Here is a 27,638-nt window from a genome sequence, read left to right as displayed (position 1 = left end):
TACAACTATAAAATACAAAGCAGCTTCAAGTGCCGCGAGATGGTGTGAAGCGGTTTATACTTCTGCCATGTACTGTGGTATGATCAAAAAATAAATGTAAACACTAATTATGACTAGAGCATGTAATAAGCAAAGCCAACAGCTACAATTGTTGCAGAACCAGCTCAAAGAGACGAACATAGGGATTTATCATTTTTTATGAAGTGATCCAGAACCAGTTTAATGATCCAGATCATCGGCAAAATCTAATCACTTCTTCCTTATCCCGTTTAGGATATTTTCTGAAAATTTCATCATCACTTTTTGAGTTAGACTGTCCGCAGACAAATAAATAAAATTAAAAAAAAATACCGGCAAAAATATCCTCCTTGGCAGCTTTTAGAAAGTTTTCTTTTTCACCTCACAGACCACCAGAGGACACTCATGAGTCAAAGACCACCAGTTGTGGTCCAACCCTGCTGATTACTTTAACTCTAAATGACTTTTAAAGCACCATTCATCAGTCACACACCAGAGAGAAACACAATGGTGGCCTTCAAACACCTGTGAAAGATGAACAACAATAAAACAAAGGATAATTAAAGATGTTCTGTGTAACATGTGGGCTGAGCTGTTTGTGTCCAGTGACATCATAGCACACGAGCTCTTCCTCATTCAAAATACTGTCAGAGAAGTTGCACTTATGTGGAGTTTTAAATAACTGAATGCTCTGAGTTTTCAGCAAAGAGGAAAGTGAAGCTGTTTACAAATCGAGCAGATAAGATGACCCCTCTGATGTTCAAAGATGCTTTCTGGGTAAGTCTTTTTTTGTTTCCTCAAGTTTTTCTAAAGTGATCCTTGCAAGAAAATCATAAAAACATTTCTGGCTAAAAACAAACCTTTCATCTACTGTATTAAGTCTACAATAAGTATGAGTTTGGGCATGTCTGGATGCCTAAAAAAAAGCTGCAGCTCAGGAAGACCAGGTCCATGTAGTTAAACATGTTAAAAATATCTTCCTCACTGTCAGAGGACGAAGAGTGAGTGTTCCAGATGGCTTCCTCTATCATTTCCGTCTCATGGATCATAAAAGGGTTGTGGATTTGATTGCTAACTAAAGTACTATATTTTACTGCACTGCATAACCTCTTAACTTCTACTAGATTAAACTGTCAAGGACCAAAACTGTTGTAGACAATATGATCAGCTTATTCGTGAGGCTGTCTATATTTGAATCACAGTCAAAATGTAAATCACACTGATCTTAAATCTTGTCAACTTCAAATGATTTGACAGTTTATTCCAGTGTAAACACATGCCAAAGGGGAGTTAATATGACATAAGATCTATTCCCATAGCCCTTTAGTTCAAATACCAAAATAAATTAGTGTTGATGTGTACTAATGGAATGGGAAGCCACATTAAAGTCATCAGTTTGATGAAGCACTGAACATACTTTGGAATCTCCCTGTTGTAATTTTGTTCATTTCATGTGTTACTTCTCCATTTTTAACATACAGTTGGCCTGAGGCAAACTTAATGTTGTAATAGTTATTGTGCAACCAACTGTGTCAAAGCAACGGTGTAAATGTTTTCTATATGTGCTCTCATTACAGAGCTCTGATTTCACGTGCCATGCTGGGTATGACGCAGTGATCCAAAGGTTACGGGATGGAAGGCAAATGTGTAAAGATGTGGAGGAGCTTTTGAAAATGAGGTTGTATTTGGAACTTGTTAACTAAAATCCGCATTGAATGATAAATTGTGGTTTGAAAAGACCAATGACATCAACATTTATTCATAAAAATAAATTGCCCTGGAACCAGCTTTAATGACAGTATATTGTTGTTGTTATTTTCCAACTTTACTTTCACAAGGAATACAGTCATAGAAACATGGTAATGTAAAACTGTCATTTTTTTTTAAGTCTCCACAGAAATTGATGAAGTGGAAAAAAAATGAAATTTGTCTGGAGAGAAGAAGCTACATGTTTGGGAAACTTTGGTTTTATTCAATTCTCAGCCTCAAATAAAGCAGGAAATGCTAGCTATGAAAACTGAAAGGTCAAAACCAATGAGGAACAACATGCACGCAATGTTAAGACAGAGTCACGGAACGTAACGTCACCAGGTTTTTGAATAGCATCAAAATTATGTATTTTTTGGAAACGTTATTGTATAACCTATCAGGAAGAACAGTGTTTCCAGTAGCACTAATACCTATCGGGTTTGCCCGCTGACTTGGATTTTACAAAATGGCTGCCTTGAAAAAGGTTATTTGTCAATATCTCAGCTTCTAAATAACCTAGAAATGTTATTTTGACAGCCAAACCACCAGCCTAGGAATATAAGGGTATCAACATAAATAAGCTATTTTCCACCACAATCTATATTTGACCGATACAGCCCAAAGAGGTCAGAACACATTAGTCCAGTTTCAAAGTCTTTACACTGGCTTCCAATCAGTCATGGTGTTGCTAAGTAACACCCAACATAAGCCTTGTGAGTTTAGTAATGCTGTGTCATCATAGTTAGATGATTGCTGGCATGTGTCCTGACCTTTAGCATTTGCATGCTATCCAGTGGGCTAAGCACCACACATTAGACATATGGCAGGTTAGTTGGATTATAAGGATGGGACAATATATCATGGTACGTGATGTTGTGAAATTAAAATGTCACAAGATATATTGTCAATGGTACTATTTGGTATTGTGGGGGGGTGTATGGGGGGGAGGGGGGTGACACCAGGCTTTCCGTCCCTGCTACATCTGTCCCAATAGAGCGTGTCTTTCCAATCCAACTGCAGGAGGAGATAGAGTCATTCTCCACAGGTCTCAATGGCTGATAGAAAATATAGACATACTGATAACATTTTAAAAAATGATGTTAGATTGACAACCTGCTGAGCATGCATTCACCTTCTGGGGTGGTCTTACAAAGTCATGTTCTCAATAGAGTAAAGTAGGTTCTGGATTTCATCAAAAGCTCACTTGTGAATAGTAACAAGTCACAGCTAACTTAATAATGATAAATGTGCACATGCTTCTTGATACTAAAGTAAATTTTATGATAAAATGATATGCAGCTCTGGGTTTATACTGATTTATCTGATCACATTACGCAGGGCTTTAGCAGAGGAGAAGTATGGGAAGGAGCTGGTGGCTATCGCTCGAAAAGCAGGTGGACTCTCTGAAATCAGGTAATAAATATGAAGTGTAAACTGTTAAAGATTCACATTGTTCAGTGTGATTTGATTTTTCTAAGGGTACTGTATTGAATAAAATGGGTAGAATATGTAACAGGAGGAGTCAGGTGTCTCTGAATCCATCATATTTAGAGGAAAGCCACGTGCGTTACTTTGAGACATAAAAAGACATCAGGTCTGCATGTGTATGTGTGACTGTACAAATGACTCAACTCTTCCCTCTCAGTGTCCAATCTGTATTATTTGTCAGTTTCATGTTCCCTGCCTTGTTAGTTACCTGGTGTACTTGTGTTCAGCTTCACAAGAAACCCCAAAGAAAGCACTTACTGTAAATTCAACATTAATCTTTAGTATTTTCATAATGACTCCTTCACTGAGGGGAAGAGGAAATGAATGTCTTTTAATCGAAACCTCTCTGGTTATCTTTTTACAGCACTCTCAGAGCCTCATTTGAAATGTTAAAGAGTCGTGAGTCTTCCTCATTTGACAAACCCACTACAATTCTGTTTGACTGCCAAAATGTTCACAATGCTGTTTGTATATTTCTGTATGCAGAACTCCAGAACATTGGACACTCACACCTGCAATTATCTGATACTCTGAAAGAGGAGGTGAAAAAGATTGAGAATTTCAGAGAGCGTCAGAGAGAACAGAGGAGAAAGGTACTGAGATTGTTTTAAAGTGTTTGAATTGTAATTTTAAAACAGCATTTTTTTCCTTTTCTTTTTTTGCTCACTTTTATAAATGTATTCCATAAATCAAAGAAAATAAAGGATGGTAGATATAACATTTAGCCATAATGTTGTACTGTGACGTAGCTGTAATTGGGTCTAAATATTTAGCCCGACATGGCCTGACCCAAGATTTTTTTAGGCCATAACCCATTACAACATCTATTTATGCATCTTTCGTGTGGTAATTTAAAAGCCTCACCTGACCATTAATTTACCATGCAGCCCCTGAGCCCAGCCTGCCCAACCCAAACCAGCACCGTTGGCCACGCCCGCTCCTGTTTACTGTGCAGCCTTTGAATAGAGAGGTATAGTAAGTATTGAGTAGTTAGAATAGCATAGACTGTTGCTTGGAATGGAATGGGTATGTCTTAATTGGTCCAAGAGCCCCGCCCATGAACAAGGAATTTTTTTTAATATTAATATTCAAGTGTAGATGCACGTCAACTTAAACCTCAGGGTTTAGTTACTTTTAAAATACAACTGTAACAGAATGATTTATGCACCTTCTCACCTCCGTGGGAGTTATACATGTTTGTTTACACATGGATGTGGCAAGACACCCAATATTGTTGAAGCAGAACATTTCTCATCAAATAATAATGCTACACTTTTACTGACATCAGAGGCTGTTGTCTGTCGACCAGACAGGGTGCACATGCTAATTCTGTATCTGCTGATTGTGTCAGACTTGTTAATGGGATGCGAAGCTGATCATTTATGTCTTGTTCCACTTCATCTGGGGGACACTCGTTGCCTGTGTCTCCTGTGGGACAAGAGCTTGTCGGGTACAGAGGTGCCTTGAGCAAGATTCTGTTATGAAATCTTCGGTCTAGATATTACTTTGATGTGTACTATTGACATTACTGTCACACATGAAAAAATATAATATCAACTTAACTTTTCATTCTTAACTAGCTCATCTTTCCACAGTGATGACCCAAACAGAGAATTCGAACCAAAGACAAGTCTGCTTCCAGTCCACCATTAATGGCAATTTTCAATAATATAAAAATGTCTAATTCAGACTTTCATCTTTGCCAGAAAGACAAATAAACCCACAGGACATAAACAGAAAAGCAAGGGAACATTTTATGCTAACTCCTTTTATTCAAACTGCTTGTTTCTAGTTTGAGAGCATCATGGAAAAAACTCAAAAGAAGAAGATTTCCTCGTTCAAGAGGAGCATGGAGGTAGGATCAAGCTTCAATTGGCTTCACTGTCATTGTTGTTATTGAAATACCAAAACATTTCAGAAAGCACTAATGACGTAAATTGAATTGCATCAAATGTTTTTTTTTTGTGTGCTGCTATACTGCTTTATATGAATGCATTCTCTCAGAGGTTTGTGAAAGTTTAGCAGATTCACAGTTGTTTTTCTCTGTTCCAGTCAAAGAGGAACTACGAGTTGAGATGCAAAGAGGCAGATGATGTTGAGCAGGGGGTTGAGAAAGCAGCTGCTTCTTCCAAAGTTGCAGAAAAGGTACATTACATGCCAGTTAACTTTTGCAATTCAACAATAGGAAACACAGGTCATATCAAAGATCAAAATTGCCGGTTGACAGTTGTTACTGCGATTTCTTATGTTTGCCCTCAAAAGCTCTGCCAAAGTCACTTCCCAACACATATCTGGTGTTTTCACTGACTGAAAGTTGTGGATAAAACAATAGTGGATGTTTATTTTTGGGTTTACACAGAAAGATCCAAATCTGGCCAAAATTGAATGTCTTGCAGTGACATGATATCATGGGAAATACCAGGAAGAAACTAGAACAAAAAAGCCAATCACTGTCTTCCTTGTCTGGTGAAGAAACACAAGAACTCACTGTAAGAATAAAGGAAAAAACTTCTATGTATCTGTTTACTGGACTCCTCATCCCACAATACATTGCGCAAAACTTTTCCGAAAATGTTAATAAGTGAGTGTTTATAGTGGAGATCAAAACACACTTTTGATTGGATTTATTATGTATTCCTGTTCTATTTATTAGCTAGTCCTAAAAAAGGTGCGATCAGGAGTCGAGGAAGAGCGGAGCAGCAGGGTGGTGTCCATGCGGCAGCAGGGTGCACAATGTCCTTTTTAGCCCTGTTAACGTCCATCTCTGGGGTATGGCCGACTCGCCATCTTGTGTTCTGGGAGAGGTTTAATCTAACATATCCGTAGCAGTTGCCTGAAAGCACTGGAGGAGGGTCGCTACCGCTGGCGGCATGACAAGCTACTGAAGGGAGCTGCGGAAGCCATCTCCAACAACATTAGCAAGCACCAGCAAGGCAAGCAGAAGATCATCTTACTCAGGGCCAGAGAGCAGCCTCAGTCACAACCCAAACCACTAGTCAGCCTACTCACCTCCGCGTCTGACTGGGAGCTAAGAGTAGACCTGGGTAGGCAACTCGAGTCTGTGTACCACAGAACAACAACGTCCTTGAGACCAGAAATTGTGCGTTCCTCTGTCTCTGCAAGGCAAGGTCTTGTGGTAAAACTGACAGTTCCATGGGAGGATCGGATCAAGGAGGCAAACGAGCAGAAGCGGCCCAAATACCGGGAGCTGGTAGAGCAATCCCAAGGAAGTTGCTGGAAGGCACACTGTGAATCCATAGAAGTGGGGTGTCGAGGCTTTGCTGGCCACTCACTGTGCAAAGTTTACACAGAGCTTAGCATCATGGGGATTGCAAAAAGGAAAGCCATAAAGAAGACCTTGAAAGCTACTGAGAGAGCCTCCAGATGGCTTTAGATCAGGAAGAGCAGCGGATGTAAGTAAAAAATTGCTGCTGGGACACAAGCCATGGCTTGATCGACCCTGGCTGGGTCACCAGTGGGAGGGCAGATAGCGCTGAAAAAACCAGTGATCTCAGAAACATCACTGAAGATGTGTCCCAGAGCATCCTTGGATGTATATTTCACTCTATGAGGCTTACACTATGGGCTTATCTGTTAAAAGCGTTCATCTCCAGTAGCTTTGTATTTCATTTAACCACTTTTTGGCAGGATTAATTGACAACCTTTTATTGTTACTCTGTCAGTCCGGATGTTCTTCATTTTTAAACATATTGGCTACACATGTACGATACTGAGTGAGTTTGTAATTTTGAAAACATACGTAGATTTTTCAAAATAAACACCTTAGTCAGATTTTTTTCTGTTCTTGTCAAGTGTATAGTACCCTTAAACTAGGGACCCCTGTCTATTTACTTATATAATATATATCATTATACTTCTATATGTTTGTTTTCTTGCTAAGATTAGGACACTTTTTAACAAACACGTTTCTCTCTTCATGTCTTTGACAGTATCGTCATAGGATAAGTCACTGCAAACAGGCTCTTCTCGAAGGAGGTTTGATGTCTATTTTTATCTTTTATTGCACAGGTTAAATGTTTAACATTTTGTGACACATGTGATAATTGCCATTTTTCAAACAACAACTCTTTTACATTTCCTACAGAAAAGCTGTATTTCAAAAGCATTGTTCATCTAGAAACTGTTCGCCAAGAGTGGGAGGAGACTCACCGGAGCGCTTGCGAAGTACTGCACATTAATTTTGTGTTGACTGCTTCTAACCTCACACCACAGCCTGTATAAGAGTGCAGCATTCGCAGACCACTGAGGAAGTGCACCTCAACAGTGAAGCCAAAAATAGAGGAAAAACTCATAATGACGTGACACACACTTCATCATAGAGCAGCCCTAATGCTTTTTAATGTAACTCATCAGTTAGCTTGCTCTCTGTAATTCCTGCAGACACAAAATTGATGATGCACACATTTTTGGAAAAAGCACAAAAAAGCCACATGTTTGTTTATGTGCGTGTGTGTTTCAGGTGTTCCAGCAAATGGAGGGGGATCGCATTAGCATGCTGCGATGTGCTCTCTGGGACCACTGCAATCATTTCTCAATGCAGTGTGTCAAAGATGATGAGGTGAATATAAAACTCAGTCCAGGATTTATCTGCTGTAGAAACAAAAACTGCAGACTTTTTTTTATATCGTTTTTGGGATAACTTCCCATTGAACAAAAGTCATAAATAAAGGAGTGTGAGATCTTCAGCTGTGTAATACGTGGAAACATTGGGTATCTCTTTTTGTTTGGTTAGTCTTATGAGGAGGTGAGGAAAGTTCTGGAGCAGTGTGACATCACTACAGACATCAACTGTTTTATACTGAAGAAAAGCACAGGATCAAGGCCCCCAGGTAAACCAAGAGCTGTGATAAAGACCACTTTTACTTTGAAATGCCACTCAGCCGCCATAATATGGCTATGTTTACTCCAGTAGATATTCCAATACTTAGAAGTGAGTCAAAAACTTTACCTTGTGTGTCATTAATCAAGCCACTAGGGGGAGAACGTGACGTATTACGATTTTCGGGAAAAAAAACACACAAACTTTTTCTTTTCGGCTACAAGATAAAAGACCACAAAGAACTGTTTTCACTTTTATTTTGATTGTATTTTTGAAGCAGCTGCTCGACAATAACACAGTTTCACTTTCGTGAGCTGAGAAAGAGAAGGGAGACAGAACACTGTACTTTGGTCAATCAAAGCCTGCAATTAATGCAACTACCTCCACTATACAGGACATTGAGTGAAAAATGAACTTTTCAATGATCCCCGCGTCATGAGTGAAACTCTGGTGCTCCATGTTCCAATGAAGCCTATTCCGTTTGCCAATGTCTGTGTGTGCGTAATAAGTCCGTGTGTCTGTGTGAATGTTTGCATGCTTATGCTTCCATCCATCCTTTTCATTATACAGTAGTCCCTCGTTTACTGCGGGGGTTACGTTCTAAAAATAATCTGCAATTGGCAAAATCCGCAAAGTAGTCAGCTTTATTTTTTACAATTATTATACATGTTTTAAGGCTGTAAAACCCCTCACCACACACTTTATACACTTTTCTCAGATAGGAATTAACATTTCTCTCGTTTAAACACTCTTAAAGTTCAAACCTTCATAGATTTTAGAACATAAACCTGTTTTGAAACATACAGCACTTCAGAGTCACACTGCTAGTGATCAAGTGATCAGACATTGATGCCGAACGCATTCAGAGGCTGTGTTGATGATGACTTCACATCAACACAGACACTGGTCTGCTCACCCATTCAACCATGGAGTAGAAGCTGTGTGTGACCACCTGGAGCTGTAGGACTGGTGGTTTATGTTTATGAGAGGAGAAAAGGAGCGCAGCTCCTCGCTTCAGCAGGCAGTGAAACTCACCGAGTTGGATGTGCCGCTGGTGGGTGAACTCAGCATTAGCCAAACAGGACACAATGCGCGTTCATACAGTGTAAAAAAAAATGCATCCAAAATTGCACTGTAAAAAAAAATCTGCGAAACACCGAGGCCGCGAAAGGTGAACCGTGTTACAGCGATCATATCTTCCAAGGATCTTATTAAATAAATAGTCTCGGCTGGAGTCTGGGCGGCCAGCTTCAATTATGTCGTCACCAGCACGTCATCGCGAAAAGTCGAGCATGTTTCCAATGATTTAATTCAGAATTAAAATCTGAATAAACCAGCCATCTAAACTGGATTGAAGTTTTATTCAGAATTACATTTGCATTCGAAATGTAGTGTTTACAAGGTCAGCTTAAAGAGGAATTAACTTGCATTCTAAATTAAAGTAGAATTAAAGCTTTCATGTTAATGTGGCCAATGCTTGTATATTGAAAAGCTTATTGTTCTCCTTTTTTACAGAGCCCATATCATTTGAAAGCTACAACCGCACAGTAAAACTCAGAGAAAGCAACGGTCAAGCTCATTTGGAAAGACAAAACTGGACAAGAAGGTGTGACAAGGCAACTAAGTAGCTTCACTGTATAGCAAATAGTGGGAGTACAGAAAGCCCTTCCATATCCAAGTGATTAGGACTCATATTACACATAAGAGAACAAACGCTGAGTAATGCACAAACCTATCATGGCTTTTTGCTATTTACATTCAGGTTTGCTAATACAGTCAGTGACTTTTGTTTTGTCACGCCTGATGATCTGTGTCTGCTTGTTCCTTTGTATTTATTATACTGCATGGCCTCAGGTCCTCTACTCTCATGGGAAGCTCATTGACTGTTGAAAGTCCTCAAACCTCACATTCAAGACTGACATCTGCTGGCGACAGTAAGTACTGTCATTTATTGAGGTTTTTTGATTTATTTATTTTTTTGCGGGGGGGGGTATAAGAAAGAAAGAAATGTGGGCTTGTTGGTAAATGATTGTTTTTGTATTTCTAATTATTTTTAGGGATGCAAAGGCAAATCAAGTGGGAAGATAATGCCACCCATCTGTGTATTAAGCTTACAGAAATTAATATGGGGCATATATCTTACATTCAGAAATTATAGAGGTAATCTACTAGCAGACCACATGCGTGTTTTGTTTTTTCTTTAATTATTTTATTTTGTAAATTTTTTCCCCACTTGTTTCCTTGATGGGTTTTATTCGCTCATCCAAGAGGTATACTCACATCAGGAGGGGCTTCGTGGATGAGAGATCTTTAAAGCATAACAAGAGCTGTTCGTGGTGGTTTTTCATAAATAACGTTAATGTCTAAACCTGGACGACTAAAAACGTTCACATACAAGTTAAGATAGTATCAAATGAAAATATTACACTTATCAAGCAACATAATTTCTATACTGTTTGCTGGGGTACCCACAAAGCATTGGTATTCCGATGCTATATTTACCAACAAGGATTGCAGTCACATCTTGCATTGGTTTAATTCAATTAATTTGATTTTAAAATAACATCTTGATGTTTCGTATTTGCTCGGTTAAGATCTATGTGAAATGATGCATTCATACCTAAATCATACAGTGTGAGACTCTGGGAAAGTAAAGAAAAGCCCTTTCCCATCCATCTTAAGGACATGTTTGATGCATACAAGCCTCTGAGTGCAAACATTCACATTTCTGATAGGAGACTGTGTGAACTAGAAAATAGAAAGTGAAATAAGTCCTTAGAATTTGGGTTGTACAGCTGTAAAAATACAAATTAAAAAAAGCATTGCTTCTAAACTAATTTAAGAATCCTTTTTTGCTTTCAGTTGAGACTTCAGATACAGGATACTCCCACCTTCCATGCCATCAGCAGGAAACACTCTCCACACCTTCAGCTGAGGAGGACCTTTATGTTGTGTGTTATCAGTACAATGCACAGGTACACGCTCACGTGCTTAAAACAAATCTATAATCACCTTGTGAAACAAAGCTTTTCCAATGTCAGCATAAAGTAATATTGAGCAGGGGTTCTCAACTGGTTTCACCCTGGGACCCACATTTTGCCACGGTCATTAATTCGCGACCCATAGTTTTTCAAAAGTAGCTGTTGAAAACACACACATAATCTTTTTTAAAACATAAATCTATATATTTTCATGTGCAACATGCATTTCCCAGCATGCCTGTCAAAAAAAACTTTCTTTCAAGATAAAAGACAAGTCCAACATGAGAGACATTAAGTGTTTATTTATTTTTGACCAGATGTCCGCGACCCACCTAGTACCGGTCCGCGACCCACTTTTGGGTCCCGACCCACCAGTTGAGAATCACTGATCTACAGGACATTTGTGTGTAATTAGTATATAATGTGTACCATCATTTCTAAAGGAGGCTGATGAGCTAACAGTGAGCAAAGGGGATATGGCCCGGGTACTGGAGCGAGGAGACGATGGCTGGTGGACAGTGGAGAGCAATGGGTTGACTGGAGTGGTACCTGGAAATTACCTGACTAAAGCCTGAACATGCACTTAGTTCAAAATGAGTCCATTATAGTACATATTGTTTTACAATCCAAACTGTAATCTATACTCGTGTAAACGGCCTTAACTACTCTAGAACAGTGGTTCTCAAACTTTTTTGACTCATGTACCTCCGTTGTCCAACTACAACATTTTACTATAAAGCATAATGATGGAATGAATGAGTGATAACACACATTTTAAAGAATCTAATTTTGTTAATAAGTGAATGAAACAGAATTTAGTGATTCATGGTTAGATTTATTTCTATAGTTTTCATAATTTCCTTTCATTTGCCTCTTGATGTGGGACCAAGAATGACCCTTTGTATTTTCACGTCATGTTCTAAGTTGGTGTCATTTTGTGTATTTTGTTGTTGTTTGTCTGTTCTTTTAATTATTCAGTGCATTTTTCTCTTATTTTGTGTGTTTTTGTTGTCATTTTTGTGTGTTGTTGGTATTATTTAAATGATTCTCGATGTGTGTGCTTTGGTGTTGTTTAGTTGCTTCGTATGCCATTTTGTATGTATCTCTGTTATTTTTGTGCATTTTGTCGTGATCCTGCATATTTTTCTCTCATGTAGTGTCTTTTGTCATTTTGTGTGTTGCTGGTAATGGTAACTATTTTTCTTAGTGTGTGTGTTTTTGATGTCATTTTGTGTATTTTGTTGTTTGTTCTTTTTATAATATGGTATATTTTGCCTTATTTTGTGTGTTTTTGTTGTCGTTCTGTGAGTTGCTGGTAATGTTCAGTATGATAGTAATTTTTAACTAAAATAAACATTATAAAACTCCATTGTTTTAATGCTTTCATTTGTTTATTTTCCTCCAGTAGTGCCATCACGTACCCCCCTTTCAGAAACACTGATCTAGACCAATCATAGACCAATGATGGAAAATATCTATAATAGAAAAGAAGTGGCTAATAGATTTTTTGTAAATGTTGGACCAAATTTAGAGAAAAAAAAACCCTAATCCAAAAACAACAAAAATAGAGATGTTCGAAACTGGAGACAAACACCATTTCACAAATGACATGCCCGTTTCTCTTCTCCCTCAAAATTTCTGGAAATTATTTTAAATTATAGATTACAAAAAAACCATAAATACAAATTACTCTTAAACAGTATGGTTTCAGAAACAACTGGTCAACATCACTAGCTTTAACTGAACTCATGGAGGACATCATTAAAGATGCAGTCTGCTACTCTCAGATCCCTCTCTACCCCTCCCTTCCCACTGCTCTCTTGCCCTGCCTCCAAACTTTCCAAAGTTCCTCCCTCAGAGGAGCTAACAAGCTAACATTAGCCCAACAGCAACATCACAGTAATATAACATGCTCTGTTAAAAGCATATTACTGCAGTGCTTCTCTCTCTCAATGTGCACACAGTACACCAATCTATCAGCAGCAGCAGCAGCAGCAGCAACAACACAGTGTCACTTAAAGCAGCCCAAACGGAGGCTGCTGCGTGCACATGAACAACACATGCACCACAGTGTTCTAGTGTAACAATTACAAATCAAACATAATGTAAATCAAGCAGCAGTAATTACCTTTCAAGCAGAAAAATCACTAATTCCATCTTCTACTCCTCCAGACCATACACTGTCAAAAAAGACGACGCTACATCCCAGGAAAGGGGCGGGGCATGTGAGCAACAGATGTCAGATAGTCCATCAAACACAATCCTGGCTCTGATTGGTTCTATTTGCTCTGTTGCGGTGCATTCTGGCAATCTGCCAAAGGCTGCAGGAGCTGCATGAGCCTGTTTTTTTCACACAAACTACTAGTTTCATGTAAAGCTGTCCTTTCATAGCGACAACTTTAACAAATATGACAAAAAAGTCACTTTTATAAGAGTTGCAGACTGCACCTTTAATTCCATGGACGAAAAATAAATTTGTGGTTTGTGAAAATGAGAGAACATCAATTTGAATGTTTGGACATTGTGCGTGGCATCCCCCAGCTGTCGGTGATGGGACCTAAATTATTTATCATGTACATTAATGATATACTGTATGTAATGTATCAAAATTGTTGAATTTTGTTCCGTTTGTTGATGACAAACATTTGGAGTTCTGGTGAGAATTTGCTAAAACATTTGGTCTTTATCACTTCAAAATTAAGTATAATAACAGTAGAGCTGCAACAAACGATCGGCCAAACAATCACTCGATACATCGGATAAAAATTCACCCCATTTTGAATTTCAGCCTCTTCATTTATCCCATTGTTAATGTAGTGGCAGATAACTCCAAGGTAGTCTTCATTGGCTACACATGTTCATATATCAGCAGTTAGAGACAGTTTGCTGTTGGTGTTAAATGCAGTCGTCACTTCCCTGAATGTCTCTTCATATTTTATGTCTTTATGAAGCTTCATCTTCAACCATCGACACAGGCCTTATGTCAGTGATAATCATGTTGAGGATGTTCTCAGTCAACACAGTTTATCTCTGTGGTAACAGGATGTGTTTGTCGGCCTCCCATGTTTCTTTTTCTCATTATGCTGACTGTTTGTACAAAATGCCTGTTTGGGGACGTGGTTCAATTAAATTCTTACCATTATCGTTTACATTAAGGATTTTGTAAACGGACACAATTGGACATCCTAAATATTCCCCATTTTTATACAGTGGGCATGCAGGTATAAGTCACCATTTTGCAGATTTTTATGCAAAAAGATAATTAACACTGAGATACTGACTCAGACTTAAACACTGTTAGTTCATGGAAAGGTGATCCAAACAAATGACATGTTCTATAAATTTAGAAAAATAAGCACTGGACGAATAATGATGTAATCTCCCCATCGGGGAATTTAACCCCAGTCTCCCACGAGTGACAGGCGAGAATACTGACCATAACGAGGAAGCACGTAAGCAGTCACAGTTTTTGCACTTTGAAGTAACAGTCATCTGTGTTTATTCTAAAGTATAGTTTAACCAGTTCCTCAAACTGCCTGCCAGGCATTTTGCACAAGCAGTCAGCATAATGAAAAAAAGTTAGCATTGATTTTTGACTTTTTTCTTGAAGTGCATGAATTTCTTTTTTTGTTTTTTTGTTTGTTTGTTACCAGAGATAGTTTTTTTTTTCTTCAGTGGCCCTAAAAAATGTTGACAATGATTTTCGACTTTTTCTTTTTTTTTTACCTCCAAAAAAAAAACCTCAACTTTGATTTTTGACTTTTTTTTATGAAGTGCATGTGCATGACATTTTTTTTTTTTTTTTTTTTCTAGCCTGCAAATTTTTTTTCTTCTGTGGCCCTAATACTCTTCCATAGAGAAACAATATCTTGGTTTCGGAAGAAGAAATCTACCAAACAGTTATTGATTGAACATATAGCAGTAAAACAACATATTTATCAGTTGAAAACTGTGAAATACAACTCATATATAGGCCAATGTGTACTCTGTGGCAATGCATGGAGGCTCCTGACTGCTGCTCTATTTATATTCTAGTTTCCAATGTTGACACATTGACACATACCCTTTATGACAATTTGCGTACCCCTGGGGGTACCTGTACCTCACTTTGGGAACCAAGGGTGTACAGGATAACAAGTACCGGTGACAAGAACACTCCTATAGTTAGTCAACTAGTGAAGCTTCAAAATTGTACTAAATTGTGTCAGATGCTGAACAGGCTGACGTTCATGTTTAGTTCTATTTGTGACAGATTTGTTTTTGTTGTTTCAGTTTCAATTTATTTCTATTCATTATTTATTTATTAATTATCCATCCATCCGTTTTCTAGGCTCACTCCTTTTTTTTTCAGGGTTGCAGGGGGTCTGCTGGTGCCAATCTCCAGCCCTCATTGGGCGTTTTAGAGAATCAACTTATCAGTCATGTTTTTGGATTATGAGAGGAAGCCAGAGTACTCAGAGAAAACCCAGGTAAGCATGGGGAGAACATGTAAACTCCACACAGAGAGGGCCCAGGTGTCTACCCTTTGAACCCAGGACCTTCTTGCTGTGAGACAGACGTGCTAACCACTAATTCACCGTGCACCCGAAGTTGTAGGCAAAATGTTGACTGAATAGTAAATGTTAAAATGGACTAGATTTAAATAGTGTTTTTATGACAAAGTAGTTCCAATGCACTTTACTTCAGCTCATTCACACACAATTATCTCTGAATATGTAAATATATTTACAATATTATAAAACAAGCAGTATGTACTAAGTTGATTAAGGGATATCACTGAATTAGTCATTAAAGTTTACACTATAGATACACTAAATCTATATACTAGTCAATCTTTTCGGGTTGTTTGAAGGATATTAGACCTCCAGTTGTTTCTGCAATCACTCCTGTAGATTATTACCATGATGACTACCTGTCAATATTGAGCTGTTCTGCAAAGCTGCATTTAATTCGTATTTTGGTATACCAGTTTTGTTTTTTTAAATTTATCAATAAGCGTTACATTTCTTATTTTGTGAAGGTGTACAAGCATGACAACAGGAAAACCTTTTCAATGAAAAGTAAATATTGTTAAAGAAAAAGTGTTCAAATGCAATTATTTGGGTCTCAAAAAATTCTTCTATACTTCTTTTTTTTTTTAATGAAAATATTTACTTTTGATTAAAGTACATTTTTTGATTGAAAAGGCTTTTTTTAATGAAAAGTTTTTTTATGGAATAATAAAGCCACATCTACCTCAAAAGTCTATTCTTTTTCTTATTCCACTTTGATTGCCATAATTCCATAAATATTACTGTTTTTTTTTTTTTTGTCTTTACTAAAGTGTGTTCTGATACTTTTTTTTTTCTGTCTACTTTTTTGAAATCACCAGTGTGCAAACCAAGAGCACAAAAATATTACTATTATTTGGAGTCCTTAGCCCTGTCTCAGCCTGTCTGGGCAGAGGGAAGAAACAGACTGGACCAAACCACTGAGAAAAGAGAGAACTTAGCATTCCTACTCTATCTACATAGATGGGACGCATTTTCGTAATTTTTTTTAACAGACACACACACCATCCCCCCTCATATCACCTACTGGGAACCAGAGACACCCAGATGTGCTGTGTGAACAATTACATTAAAAACCAAAATCCTGCTGGTTGGCAGCAAACCTCAGTATAAAAGGTCAGACTCAGTCAGCACCCTAAGAGGAAAACCCTTACACTGCTTGTATTCAGAGTTTAACTCTTTCATTCATGACCTAATAACGTTCCCATGTGTTCTTTTATAGTTACAAATACGTGAATAGCAGTCTTGTGAAGTCAGGCCTGAGTGAAAACAGAAATGACACAATCATGTTGAAATGTATGAGTTTATTTGTCTCCTGCTTTTCTTGCCTCTTTATACCCAAATTTTGTTCCTCACACTTCCTGAAGCACTAGCTTAATACAAGTGGGCTTAACTTAACAGGTCGAAAATACTGAAACGTTGCACAATTTAGCTAAAATGTAAAAAATAATGCATCATCATATCTATAAACTAAACATAGGATATCTGATAAGGACAAACATAACCTATACACAGACTAGTCTTCAGATAACACTGATCAAACTCCCACTAATGGCACTGGAGACCAAAAGGTTGGTTTTACAATTTATACATTGGCATTGCTCACAAGATTAAGGGAGCACACATACTTTAAAACACTGTACATTATTCGCATTTATTCACATCCTGACTATTTGTAAAGATGAAGACTTTTGAAAGCATGGCTCTGAAGGGAAAAACACAGAATTCAAATTAATTAGTGTCCTTATTCATACAGTGTCAGAACTTGTAAAATGAATCCTAAATCCATGATGGTATGAGAAGGACTGCTTTTCAGACAACAAAATGTCTAAATTTTCACAGTCTTCTCAATAAACAAAAGTGTTCACGTGCTCTAAGCAACCACGTTATGTCTCCAGGGCTCCAGCTGTAGTGCAAACACGCACACAAGGAAATACATTCGACATAAACTCCAAAGATATTCTACATAATCCTCACACAGAGAATGAACACAAAAAAAACTACAAGAAGCCAAAAAAAGGGAGAAAAAAATATGCCAACATCAGTAAACAACTACCGTAGTATAATGCGAAGGGAAAACATCTAAAATAAATGTTAAAAAACTGTAATCAATAAATAATGTTTTCATTACAGCACGCGCCCATCCAAACTCATCATCAGTGTTGGCTACTACAGTATATCATGGGTTGTGAAAAGGTGAAAATCTACTGCGGACATGTTGAGTGAGGATCCTGTTTCAGGTGCTTTGCAGGTTTTTGCTGCGCTTTTCATGCGTAGTTGTTGGTTGTGACCAGCAGCTCATACGCAGGGTCGTGACTCCTCCTGCACAGCACCACGCAGGCACAGAGCATGCCCAGCATCTGAGGGAGACAGAACACACAGCATTGATTTTATGATGTAGTTGTCATAGAACAAAAGCATTGACATCTTTAATAATTCTTTAATCGTTGTCTTTCTACTAGACCAGACATGGGCAACTGTGGGTCCTAATTTTGTGCAGTCTTAGGGTTAGGTTTACAGTAAGGGTTAGTCTTAGTCACGGGACCTAAACTGACCGTTGACTGACCTATCACGTGACCTAAATTAGCCAAATAGGGGCGCTGCATACGGATAGAATGTCGGTATATTGACAAAGCAACCGTACGGAAAGCCACTTCCTTAAAAGAAACACCAGGAATTCACAAAAAGCCTCTAAAGCATACAAGATAACTGTGGAAAATACATGATATGACAATAAAAACAACAACATGACAACAAGAATATAGGAAAATGACTCCAAAAACACAAAATGTTACAACATTAGTTATAGCCAATTAATAGAGCTAGCATGCTCTTTTACTGAGTGTGTATGGAATCTAACTTCTAGTTATTTGTTCTTTCTTCCGTCGGCCGTTAACTCCTCCAACACTGTTGGTCCGTTTTTGACAAATAAGCTATCAAACCGTTCAGAAAGTTCCCCAAATGTATGGTTGTACTTTTATAATTTGTAACTTTTAAACTTTTGGAGTTATTCATTTTTTTTGTGAAACTGTATTGACATTTTAGCTGCGATCCCATTGTTAGAGAGGACAGCTGGTTAAGCTCCAGTTTTTAATTCAAATCTTTGACAAACAAATGACAAACCATTCAACCTTTAACATGTTCAGATAATGCATTCAACACATTTCAAACTGTTTGTTAATGTTAAGCTAATGCTAGGTTAATGCTAATGCTAGACTAATACTAACGCTAATGCTAGGCTAATGCGAATGCTAGGCTAATGCCAGAGCTGTAAAGAGCACTGATATATCCTACTCAAGTAAAATGATCAAGTACAAGTAAAAAGTATCTCAATTAAATAATACTCAAAGTAAAAGTTACTAGTTACTTTCATCCCCCACATTTATTTTTGGTAATAAATCTTGCCACAGTTCCCTTGCGTACAGTAAACACCTCATGTAAAAACTTAAAAAAGGAAGAGACCAAATCTACCAAAAGTGGAACTTAATTTATTTTCCACAAAAACATCTGTATGAAATAAAAAATTATTTAGAAATAAAACACCACCAATTAATTCAACTCAAAATTAATAAATTATCAGGCTCCAAGTATAGCTAAATTCATGAACTCTAAAACTGACATATTTACATTATGTTTAATCTGAATAGTTGGCTATGATGTAATGCATTTGATTGTTGTCTGGTCATTTCTTGTTTTGTAGTTTCACAATGTTTGTTGATCATTTTAAAACAAAAAATAATTTACTCAGTAATGTTTGGGTGTAGAAATGTAATAAATTACTTTACTTATTTTAAAACGTACTTAAAGTCACACTGTGTAACTTTTGGCCACTAGGGGCGCTAGACCGGTAACTTGCAAGCGCTGCAGCAATGTCGCAAAAATCAACAAACAGTCAGTCAGTCGGGCCAGCCTCTCGTCTTTTGATTGTGTATGCAGACAGTAGTTGACCTGTAATTTCGGGATAAGGATTGGCTCTAAGGGCTGGGCTCGCTCCGCGGCTACAGTCTATGGGCTGGAGGAGCAGCCGCCACCGCCGTCTTCCTCTCCCCACCGCGAGAGTCCCGGCACTCAGCCTTCCTCGCTGCGCTCCCCCCCTACTTCCTGGCCTCGCCACAGTCGTCGGCCCCCTTCACCGAGGGTTGGCGCGGCGGCCGGGGTCAAGGCCAGGTCGCCCGTTCCCTCCGACCCCCAGCGAAGGGTGCCGACAACGCATCTCACAATAGGCCAGTATAGATGGCAGACAGACCTATGGGCTACTGTAAACAAATGTACCAGGTGGTAATAATGATTTCATTTGAATCTAATTTTTAAAATGGTTTCCTTTGGTCTTGTTTGTTTGAAGTCTGTTTGTCTGTGTTATGTCTCTAGTTCTGGATGCTTCACAACCTTGCACTCCTTACCTGTATGGATGCAAACGTTAAAGCTGCCCAAATCACATACATCATGATCTCCTTCAACTTCTTCACAACCAAAGCCTCACAACCCTGGAACAGGAAAAACACACATTTCACAGGTGTGAACTCTTTCAAAAGTGCAATGACCAATACTTTGAGATCCTTTTCACTCTGAATTTGTAAACTATTTATTCAAAGATGCAGAGTTATCTCTGCTCTACTTGCTGTGAGTACCTCCTGGTAGAGATCTGCAGGTCGGGTGAGGGTGCCGGTGCAGTTACTGATGCTGGGCTGACAGCAGCTGACGGGGACACTGTTGTTCTTTGACTCTTTAAACCAACGGGTGTTCCTCCAGTCAGAGTAGTTGTGAATGCCACAGCAATGAAGCTTTTATGAAATGTAGAGAGTAAATACATTTAGTAATAGTGTTTATTTTTTTCTGATTAAGTAAGTAAGTAATCTTTATTTATAAAAACCACAAAGTGCTTTAAACAAATTTCAGTATCATCCCGTCTAAAGAGAACATGGAAGAACAGTAACAAATAACATGGGAGACAAGAACGGGAGAACTGTGGGTCACCAAGGGCAATGAGGTGCCCCATATTTAGATGAAAAAAATGAAAAAAAAATAAAAATCCAATCCAGGGGTCACCAAAGTTCCTGAAACTACAAGCTACTTCAAAAGATAATTGTTTATTCAATTATTAAAATGTAATGACATTTCATAGGAAGTCATGCTCCTATTTTACTAGCCACTAACTAGCAACTTTTAGCCAATTGTAAAACATAACACTTGCAATATTTAACAACTATGAATTATTTTACAAAAATCCACTTTCGTTTTTTTTTGTTTTTTTTTTCCCAAAAAACAAATCTACAGCATTTTTAACTAAATCTTATCTGCGACACTTAAATAAATTTGTCACATTCTTACATGAAAAATAAATAAACAAAGATTGTTAATTTAATACAAAACCTATCAAATGCAGCTTTATTTGCCTCTACTAAGGCTCTAATATGTGAGGTTTCATTTATTCAGGCAACTTTTTTTTCAGGTAATTAGATCTCCTGACATGTTTCAATTGTCAACTGCCAGTCTTCCTCAGATGCATCTGCCGATTGCTTTGATGTGTCCTTATGAGTATATTTATTTATCTGTTCATTGGAGTTCTTTTGGGTGGAAGTCCTCCTATCTTGAGGCTTTTTACTCACTAACTTTAGCCACCAGAGCATGTCAGCGCACTGTTTAAAGGGGATCATTCCAGGAAGTTCATTTTGTCTTCTTTTTGTAAATAAAATGTAAGGTTTAATTTTTTCAGACAACTTTTTTTCAAGGAAATTAGATCTCCAATCCAATGAACAAATAAATACATTTTTAAAACATTTAAATCACTGACTGTTGAAGACAAAAACCCAGAGCATAGAAGGATTCCCATCTAAAAGGACTGTAATGAACAAATAAATAAACTACAACTGTCATCTGTATTTATCTTTGTGAGTTTGAAGTCTGACTAATAAATCAGATTATAGATGGAGCTGATTGGTGACTAGTGCAACGTTGTGACCGGTCTGAGGGGCTACCATGGGCCCCGTGTTGGTGACCTTTGATCCAATAGATGTTTTCCTCACCTGTCTCTGCACATAGTCAATAGCACGACTGGGAGCATCAAAGTTGGTGCCATTGTATTGATTGTAAACCTTCTGGATGGAGTGATTCACCTGGTCCTCTACCTGGAACAAAAGAATTGGGAGTCATTTTAAACAACCTTTTTCTCAAGCAAAAATGATCATTGCTCAAACTGAAATATCACAAATAAAAGCACCTACTCAAAGTGAAATGTTTGATCCACTTGAACTAGTTTGGTGAGTGAGTGTTTACCTTTGCTCTATAGATGTATCCGAGTACCACCACTACACACTCTGTCACAAACACCAACAGAAGAATGGCTGCAAACTGAAATTATATTAAAAAAAAAAAAAAAAAAAAACCATAGTTAGAAATACAAAGTCAACTCACAGAAAACGTGTTTCAAAGAACAACGTTTTTGAGTCACTTTGTTTGAACTGGAATATTTTGGATTAAAGTTACTATCAAAGAGGGAAAGGAGCTCAAAGTTGAAAACACACATGGAAACACAATCAAATGTTTCTGTTTAACGTCCTCTCCTTATGAGGCGTCTGTGGAGAATGAAATATGATAGACTACAGTCTGTTGCACATAAAACACACATTTCATACATTTTCAAGACATTTACTGTACAGCCCGTTATTATTTGTAGTGCTAATCATTAAGTTAAAAAAAATGAACAGCACATGAATATTGTGAATTGCCGTTGACTATGTAGCAGCTGTTGATTGTATGTATATTGGGACTAGGGCTGGGCGGTATGACCAAAAATGTATATCACGGTGTTTTTCAAAATTCTAACAGTTTCTCTGTATATGGCGGTATTTATTTTTTTTCATGCACTATCAAGTATTCACAGCATTTTCTACTGGTTGAGAGAGAAATTACTGCAGTAGATTGACTTAGGATGGTCTATTTTACTGTCATGATGAGTGAATATTGTAGAATAATTCCACACTAGTAGTAATACCCAATGGTTCTTTGCCGCACTAGCTTAGCTTTAGCATTACCTTGATTTCTAGCTTTAATTTCTGCATACTATAATACGTGAATAAGGTAGTTTTTTGTTTGCAGCTCCACCAGGACTTATTTCGGCCTTATAGGAATTACAAATTGCGATCCTTTGCTCGCTTTTTTGTGCATTACTGCCGACCTGCTAAGCTAGCCGTGCCGCCGTGTCCGTGAGTGCTGTTCTCCTGTAGCAGGGGCATGCGCACTCAGGCACATGCTCACATGCAGCTTCAGAGCTTTCAATTGTGTCTCTTATCCATTTACACGTATGATTTACACCAGAGCGCTACTGTTTACACAGGACAGACTAAACTAAAACTCTTCTCTTCCTTGTTATCTTATCAGTAGTCCTAAAGATCCAATTATTTTCCAAACCTGCATACAATTCACATCAAATTTAATTTCAGTCCATACTAGCCAGGTGCTTTAATTATGAATTATGAACTGAACTAGTACATTTTAAAATGCGTGAACCGAACTTTGAAGTAGTTTGTGACAGAAAATGAACTTTCCCAATACCGTCTATCAATACTCACAGTTGCGAGGCCACAGGAACTCTCCCGTATAGTTGCACAGCAGCCGATCAGGCCGATGATGAAGAGCAGAGTCCCCACAGCTATGATTATAATAGCTGGAATCAGAGTGTACACGTCTTCGAAGAAATGATCATAGTCGTCATAAGTGATGAACACATAGGCTCCAATGTAGCATAAAATTCCAGCAGCAGCCTGGTGTGGAAAACAGGAAGATGAGATGTACAAAAAGAGTCATTAGGAGGCCATTCAGCCAACTTGGTGCTGCTTTAATAAATTGAATTGTTATTAAGAATGAGATCAAGGGTATCAAACTAATTTTAGTTCAGGATCCAAATACTACTAATGTGCTCTGGTTTGCATTTCCACGGTTTAATAAATGTCAGGCACTGATAATATCCAAGCAATAAGTGACATATCAGTCCCTGCAGGATTTTCACTTTAAATTTATTTTATTTTGTGATCAATTTTTATTTATTTGGGGGAAATTTGGAACAATTTGAGGAAAATTGCAGATTCTTTCGCCAATTTCACATTAAAAACTGCCATTATGCAATATAAACATGGGGAAACTGAGCCCTTGCAAACATTTTTGGGTTATATTAAATTTGTGTATTTAGTGAGAATGAGATATATACAACTGAATTAGTTGTGTTATATACTGCAATCATAATCTTACAATAGTCATATTTAAACAGTCATTCAGAGTGGTGGCCTATAAAACACTGTTTAGACAGTGTTAAGTGTTTAGACCAGACATGGGAAACATGCAGCCTGGGGGCCATATATAGCCCTTGGCCTCAGTTTGTGTGGCTCTCAAGGTAAACACAGAGAATGACAGGAACATAAAAAAAATACAAAAAACAGTAGAAATACACAAAAATGACACCGGACTGACAGTCTATTCATATGCAGCGCCCCTCGTTGGCCAGTTTAAGTCACGTGATAGGTCACCATGTGACTTATTAATGCGTTCACACCAAATGCGTCTTCTGCGGCACCGGGCGCATCTGCCACACGAAACGTTCCGCATGTGTTGCAGGATCATAAAATGTCCCCATTCACTTCATAAGCGCATTTGAAACGACACATCCAACTCAGTGAGTTTCACTGCCTGTTAAAGCGAGGAGCTGCGCTCCTTTTTCTCCTCTCATAAACATAAACCACCAGTGAAAAAAGCCGGTGTGATTAGCGGCTAACGCTCGTACCTGCTACTACCACCTCCTGGCTGATTCTCCTCCACGCCTAATCCTTCCTAGTCTGGTCCCGGTTATAAAGGCCGTGTCATACAGCTCCAGGTGGTCACACACAGCTTCTACTCCATGGTTCAATGGGTGAACAGACCGGTGTCTGTGTTAACAACTTGACGCCATCGTCAACAAAAACTCTGATTGGCTTTCGTCACTCGATACAGTCGCTGGAGTTCAATATTTTCAACTCTAGCAGATGTGTGAATATGCGTAAAATAGGGAGCACGCTCGCACGGCCAATGCTCTTGAAGTGCGGATCAGACTGCACCGCCGCACAGGAAAGATTTTGCATCTGGGACACATCTATCCATTGACTTTGTATGTAATCTGGATTTACGGACATTTTGTGACGCATCCGGTGTGAAAACAGCATTAAAGTTCTGTTAGTTTTATTTTAGCTTATTTATTTTTAGCTACCCTGCTTATCCTTTTATTTTTCAACCCTAACCCTGGAAATATAGGGATGTAACGATTCACTCAACTCCCGATACGATTCGATTCACGATACTGGGTTCACGATACGATTCTCTCACGATTTATTTTACAAAATGGGACTGTATATAAATGACTAAAAAATATTCCTTTATTTTTTTTGGGAAAATACTATACTATTTTTCATTGTCAAAAGAATCCCTTGATAAACTATTCAAAACAATGCAATTTAACTAAAAATAAATCTTGAATGACATAAATAAAGGAATAATACAAATGAAGAATAAGCTTATTATTTAAATTCTGGTTCTATAGTAAACAATACAAAACTGCATAATAGTTCTTTTTTCTTTTTAAAAGTGCAACTGAAAATGTATTTTGTGCCTTAACAATTGGACTTTAAAAAAAAAAGAAAAAAAAAAAAAAACAAAACAGTCATTTTACTGTATTTAGGTCAGATATTTGTTTGAACCAGCAGAGGGCGCTGGTACCCCAGTGGTCGGTTGGCATGCAGATATTTTGCAGTGAAGAAGAGATGCTATGCTAGCAGACAGAGCTAATAGAAAAACGTGACTTTTACAGATATTCACGTAATATTACAGATATTCTTTCGGTGCTAAAGGGGTAAGGAATAATTTATGAATATGTTAAAGAGTAGAAGATGGCCAGAAAGAAAGTATTAGCAGATTTCGCTCGCCGCCAACACTTCTGGGTAGCGCCCTCTGCTGGTTAAAAAAAGTACTGTGATTCAATTTTCACAGCATTGATGTGAATCGTAATACCTATGAATCGATTTTTAACTGCCTTACGATTAATCGTTACATCCCTATGGAAATAACATAAAATGTTTATTATTTTCGTATATGTATTTTTAAAGGTGAAATTTGCTTTGTTAAATATGTTAAAACTAAAAAATTACAGTGGGATTTGAACCCACGGGAGCAGAAGATAGGATCCTTGAGTCAGGCGCCTTGGACCATTCGGCCATTCTGATACGGTGAATAAACACAGGCACAAAACAAAGTACGGTTATGTAGAAAACGTCCGTAAAACGTAAGCATAGTCCCGGGGGCTATGGATACGTTTCCGTATCCATAGACACTTTGAATACAAAAGGACAACAAAAATGTCTCCAAAAGCATGCAAAACAACTTACATCTCAAAACAAGCACAAAAAACGTTAAAAACACATAAAATGGTAAATAAATAAATATGACTCCAAAAAAAAAACACAAACTGACAACAAAGAGATTAAAAAAAAGACAGACAAATATAGAAGAAAAGCACATTAAAACACTAGCTGTGTCCTGGATGAAAGCTCTTTATTCTAATAAATGCTGATATGTGTTGATAATGTGGCCCTGATCAGACAATCACAGTGTGGTTCTCTCCATGCATGGCTGGTTTATTTGAGTGTGTGGATTATAATCCATGTATATTTCCAGATTGACAGGAGGATGCTGAGCTCTCATAGCGTTGAGGTTTAATCTCAGCAGAGGGATGACATCATCGGGCTCTGTGGTGCTAGCTTGTTCTCACATCGCTACATTAGCACAGAAACATACAGTATACCTGACTGTGAACTGGTATTAAACTGTGTAGTCTGTACACATCCCTCCTCCAGCCTCTGTCTGAGCTGCAGTGCGGCTCTGGCGCAGTTTGCAGGCTCTCCAACCCTGTCCATCTCCGGCCTCAGCGGGATGCTACACACCGTTACCACCACCACAGACAAAAGGCTTCTTACCCAGAATATGAGGTTGAGGAAAACCAGCACGGTTTTAGACGAGTTAATCCCGCACTGGCCCATGGTGGAGCAAACACTGAGGTAAAAACCTGTTGGTTTGAAAATAAAGAAGACGCACCTGCACTTGTGCTGTGTTAAAATAATAAAATGGCCCCGTTCAGCCCAACAGTGCAGCCTGTGACTGAAAGGACCAATCAGATCACTGCAAAGATGCAAGGTCACGTGCTGTGGTGACGTCATCTTTCAGCACAAACAGACGGACCGCGTTTTACAGACATCATCATCATCATCATCATCATCATCATCATCATCATCATCATCATCATTACTGCATTGAATGCAAAGGTGAACAAAGTACATATATTTAACCAGAGGTGTAAAGAGTACTGATACATCCTACTCAAGTACAAGTAAAAAGTAGTTCAATTAAATAATACTTACAAAGTAAAAGTTACTAGTTAATTTTTACCCCCCATGTTTATTTTTGGTAATAAATATTGCCACAGTTCCCTTGCATACATTAAACATCTCACGTATAAACTTAAAAAAGAAGGGATTATATCTTGCACAATTGGAACTTAATTTATTTTTTTATAAAATCAAAGGTTGTTCAAAATGTGCATTGTTTTTTAAAATAAAATACCACCAATGAATTCAATTCAAAATAGAAAGAAAAAAAAGATTTCCGCCTTTAAATAAAACTAACTTTATGAATTCTAAAGCAGTAATTCTCAACTGGTGGGTCAGGACCCAAAAGTAGGTCGCGGACCTGTACTGGTCAAAAATAAATAAATACTTAATGTCTCTCATGTTGGGTTGGGCTTGCCTTTTATTTTGAAAGAAACTTTTCTTTTGACAGACATGTTGTGAAATGCTTGTTGCACAGGCAAATATATAGATTTATGTTTTTTAAAAAAAAGACTTTATGGATTAATAAGATTCAATTTGTTTGGTTGAATTCTATAAAGAAAAAAAGTGGGTCGCAAATTAATGACGGTGGCAAAATTGGGTCGCAGGGTGA

At 37.9% G+C, this 27,638-nt stretch overlaps 2 protein-coding genes across 4 annotated transcripts; one reads left to right on the top strand and one right to left on the bottom strand.

Annotated features, from left to right (window-relative positions):
• Positions 1–512: 512 nt before the first annotated feature.
• Positions 513–12,290, top strand: LOC114461310 (proline-serine-threonine phosphatase-interacting protein 1-like). 3 transcript variants are annotated; one of them, XM_028443309.1, is made up of 15 exons: positions 513–795; positions 1,596–1,696; positions 3,106–3,180; positions 3,620–3,654; positions 3,742–3,848; positions 5,048–5,110; positions 5,308–5,400; positions 7,206–7,251; positions 7,361–7,440; positions 7,736–7,834; positions 8,009–8,105; positions 9,611–9,701; positions 9,950–10,029; positions 10,958–11,070; positions 11,520–12,290. In XM_028443309.1, exons 1-15 carry the CDS (start codon positions 763–765, stop codon positions 11,649–11,651), a joined length of 1,245 nt encoding a protein of 414 aa, XP_028299110.1. In that variant the 5' UTR covers positions 513–762; the 3' UTR covers positions 11,652–12,290. The 3 variants fall into 3 exon arrangements, with proteins under 3 accessions (XP_028299110.1, XP_028299109.1, XP_028299111.1); XM_028443308.1 differs by having other exon boundaries at positions 3,620–3,848; XM_028443310.1 differs by lacking the exon at positions 3,620–3,654 and having other exon boundaries at positions 757–795.
• A 4,623-nt stretch (positions 12,291–16,913) lies between these two features.
• Positions 16,914–26,786, bottom strand: LOC114461320 (tetraspanin-3-like). Its single transcript, XM_028443323.1, has 7 exons — positions 26,618–26,786; positions 23,195–23,386; positions 21,900–21,974; positions 21,650–21,751; positions 20,255–20,407; positions 20,027–20,110; positions 16,914–17,986 (listed from the first exon to the last, which is right to left on the bottom strand). Exons 1-7 carry the CDS (start codon positions 26,678–26,680, stop codon positions 17,894–17,896), a joined length of 762 nt encoding a protein of 253 aa, XP_028299124.1. The 5' UTR covers positions 26,681–26,786; the 3' UTR covers positions 16,914–17,893.
• Between the last annotated feature and the right edge of the window lie 852 nt (positions 26,787–27,638).

Source organism: Gouania willdenowi, chromosome 3 (genome assembly GCF_900634775.1).
Source record: "Gouania willdenowi chromosome 3, fGouWil2.1, whole genome shotgun sequence".
NCBI lineage: Eukaryota > Metazoa > Chordata > Actinopteri > Blenniiformes > Gobiesocidae > Gouania > Gouania willdenowi.
The sequence above is the reverse complement of the archived record's forward strand: the minus strand, read 5'-3'. Positions and strand labels throughout refer to the sequence as shown.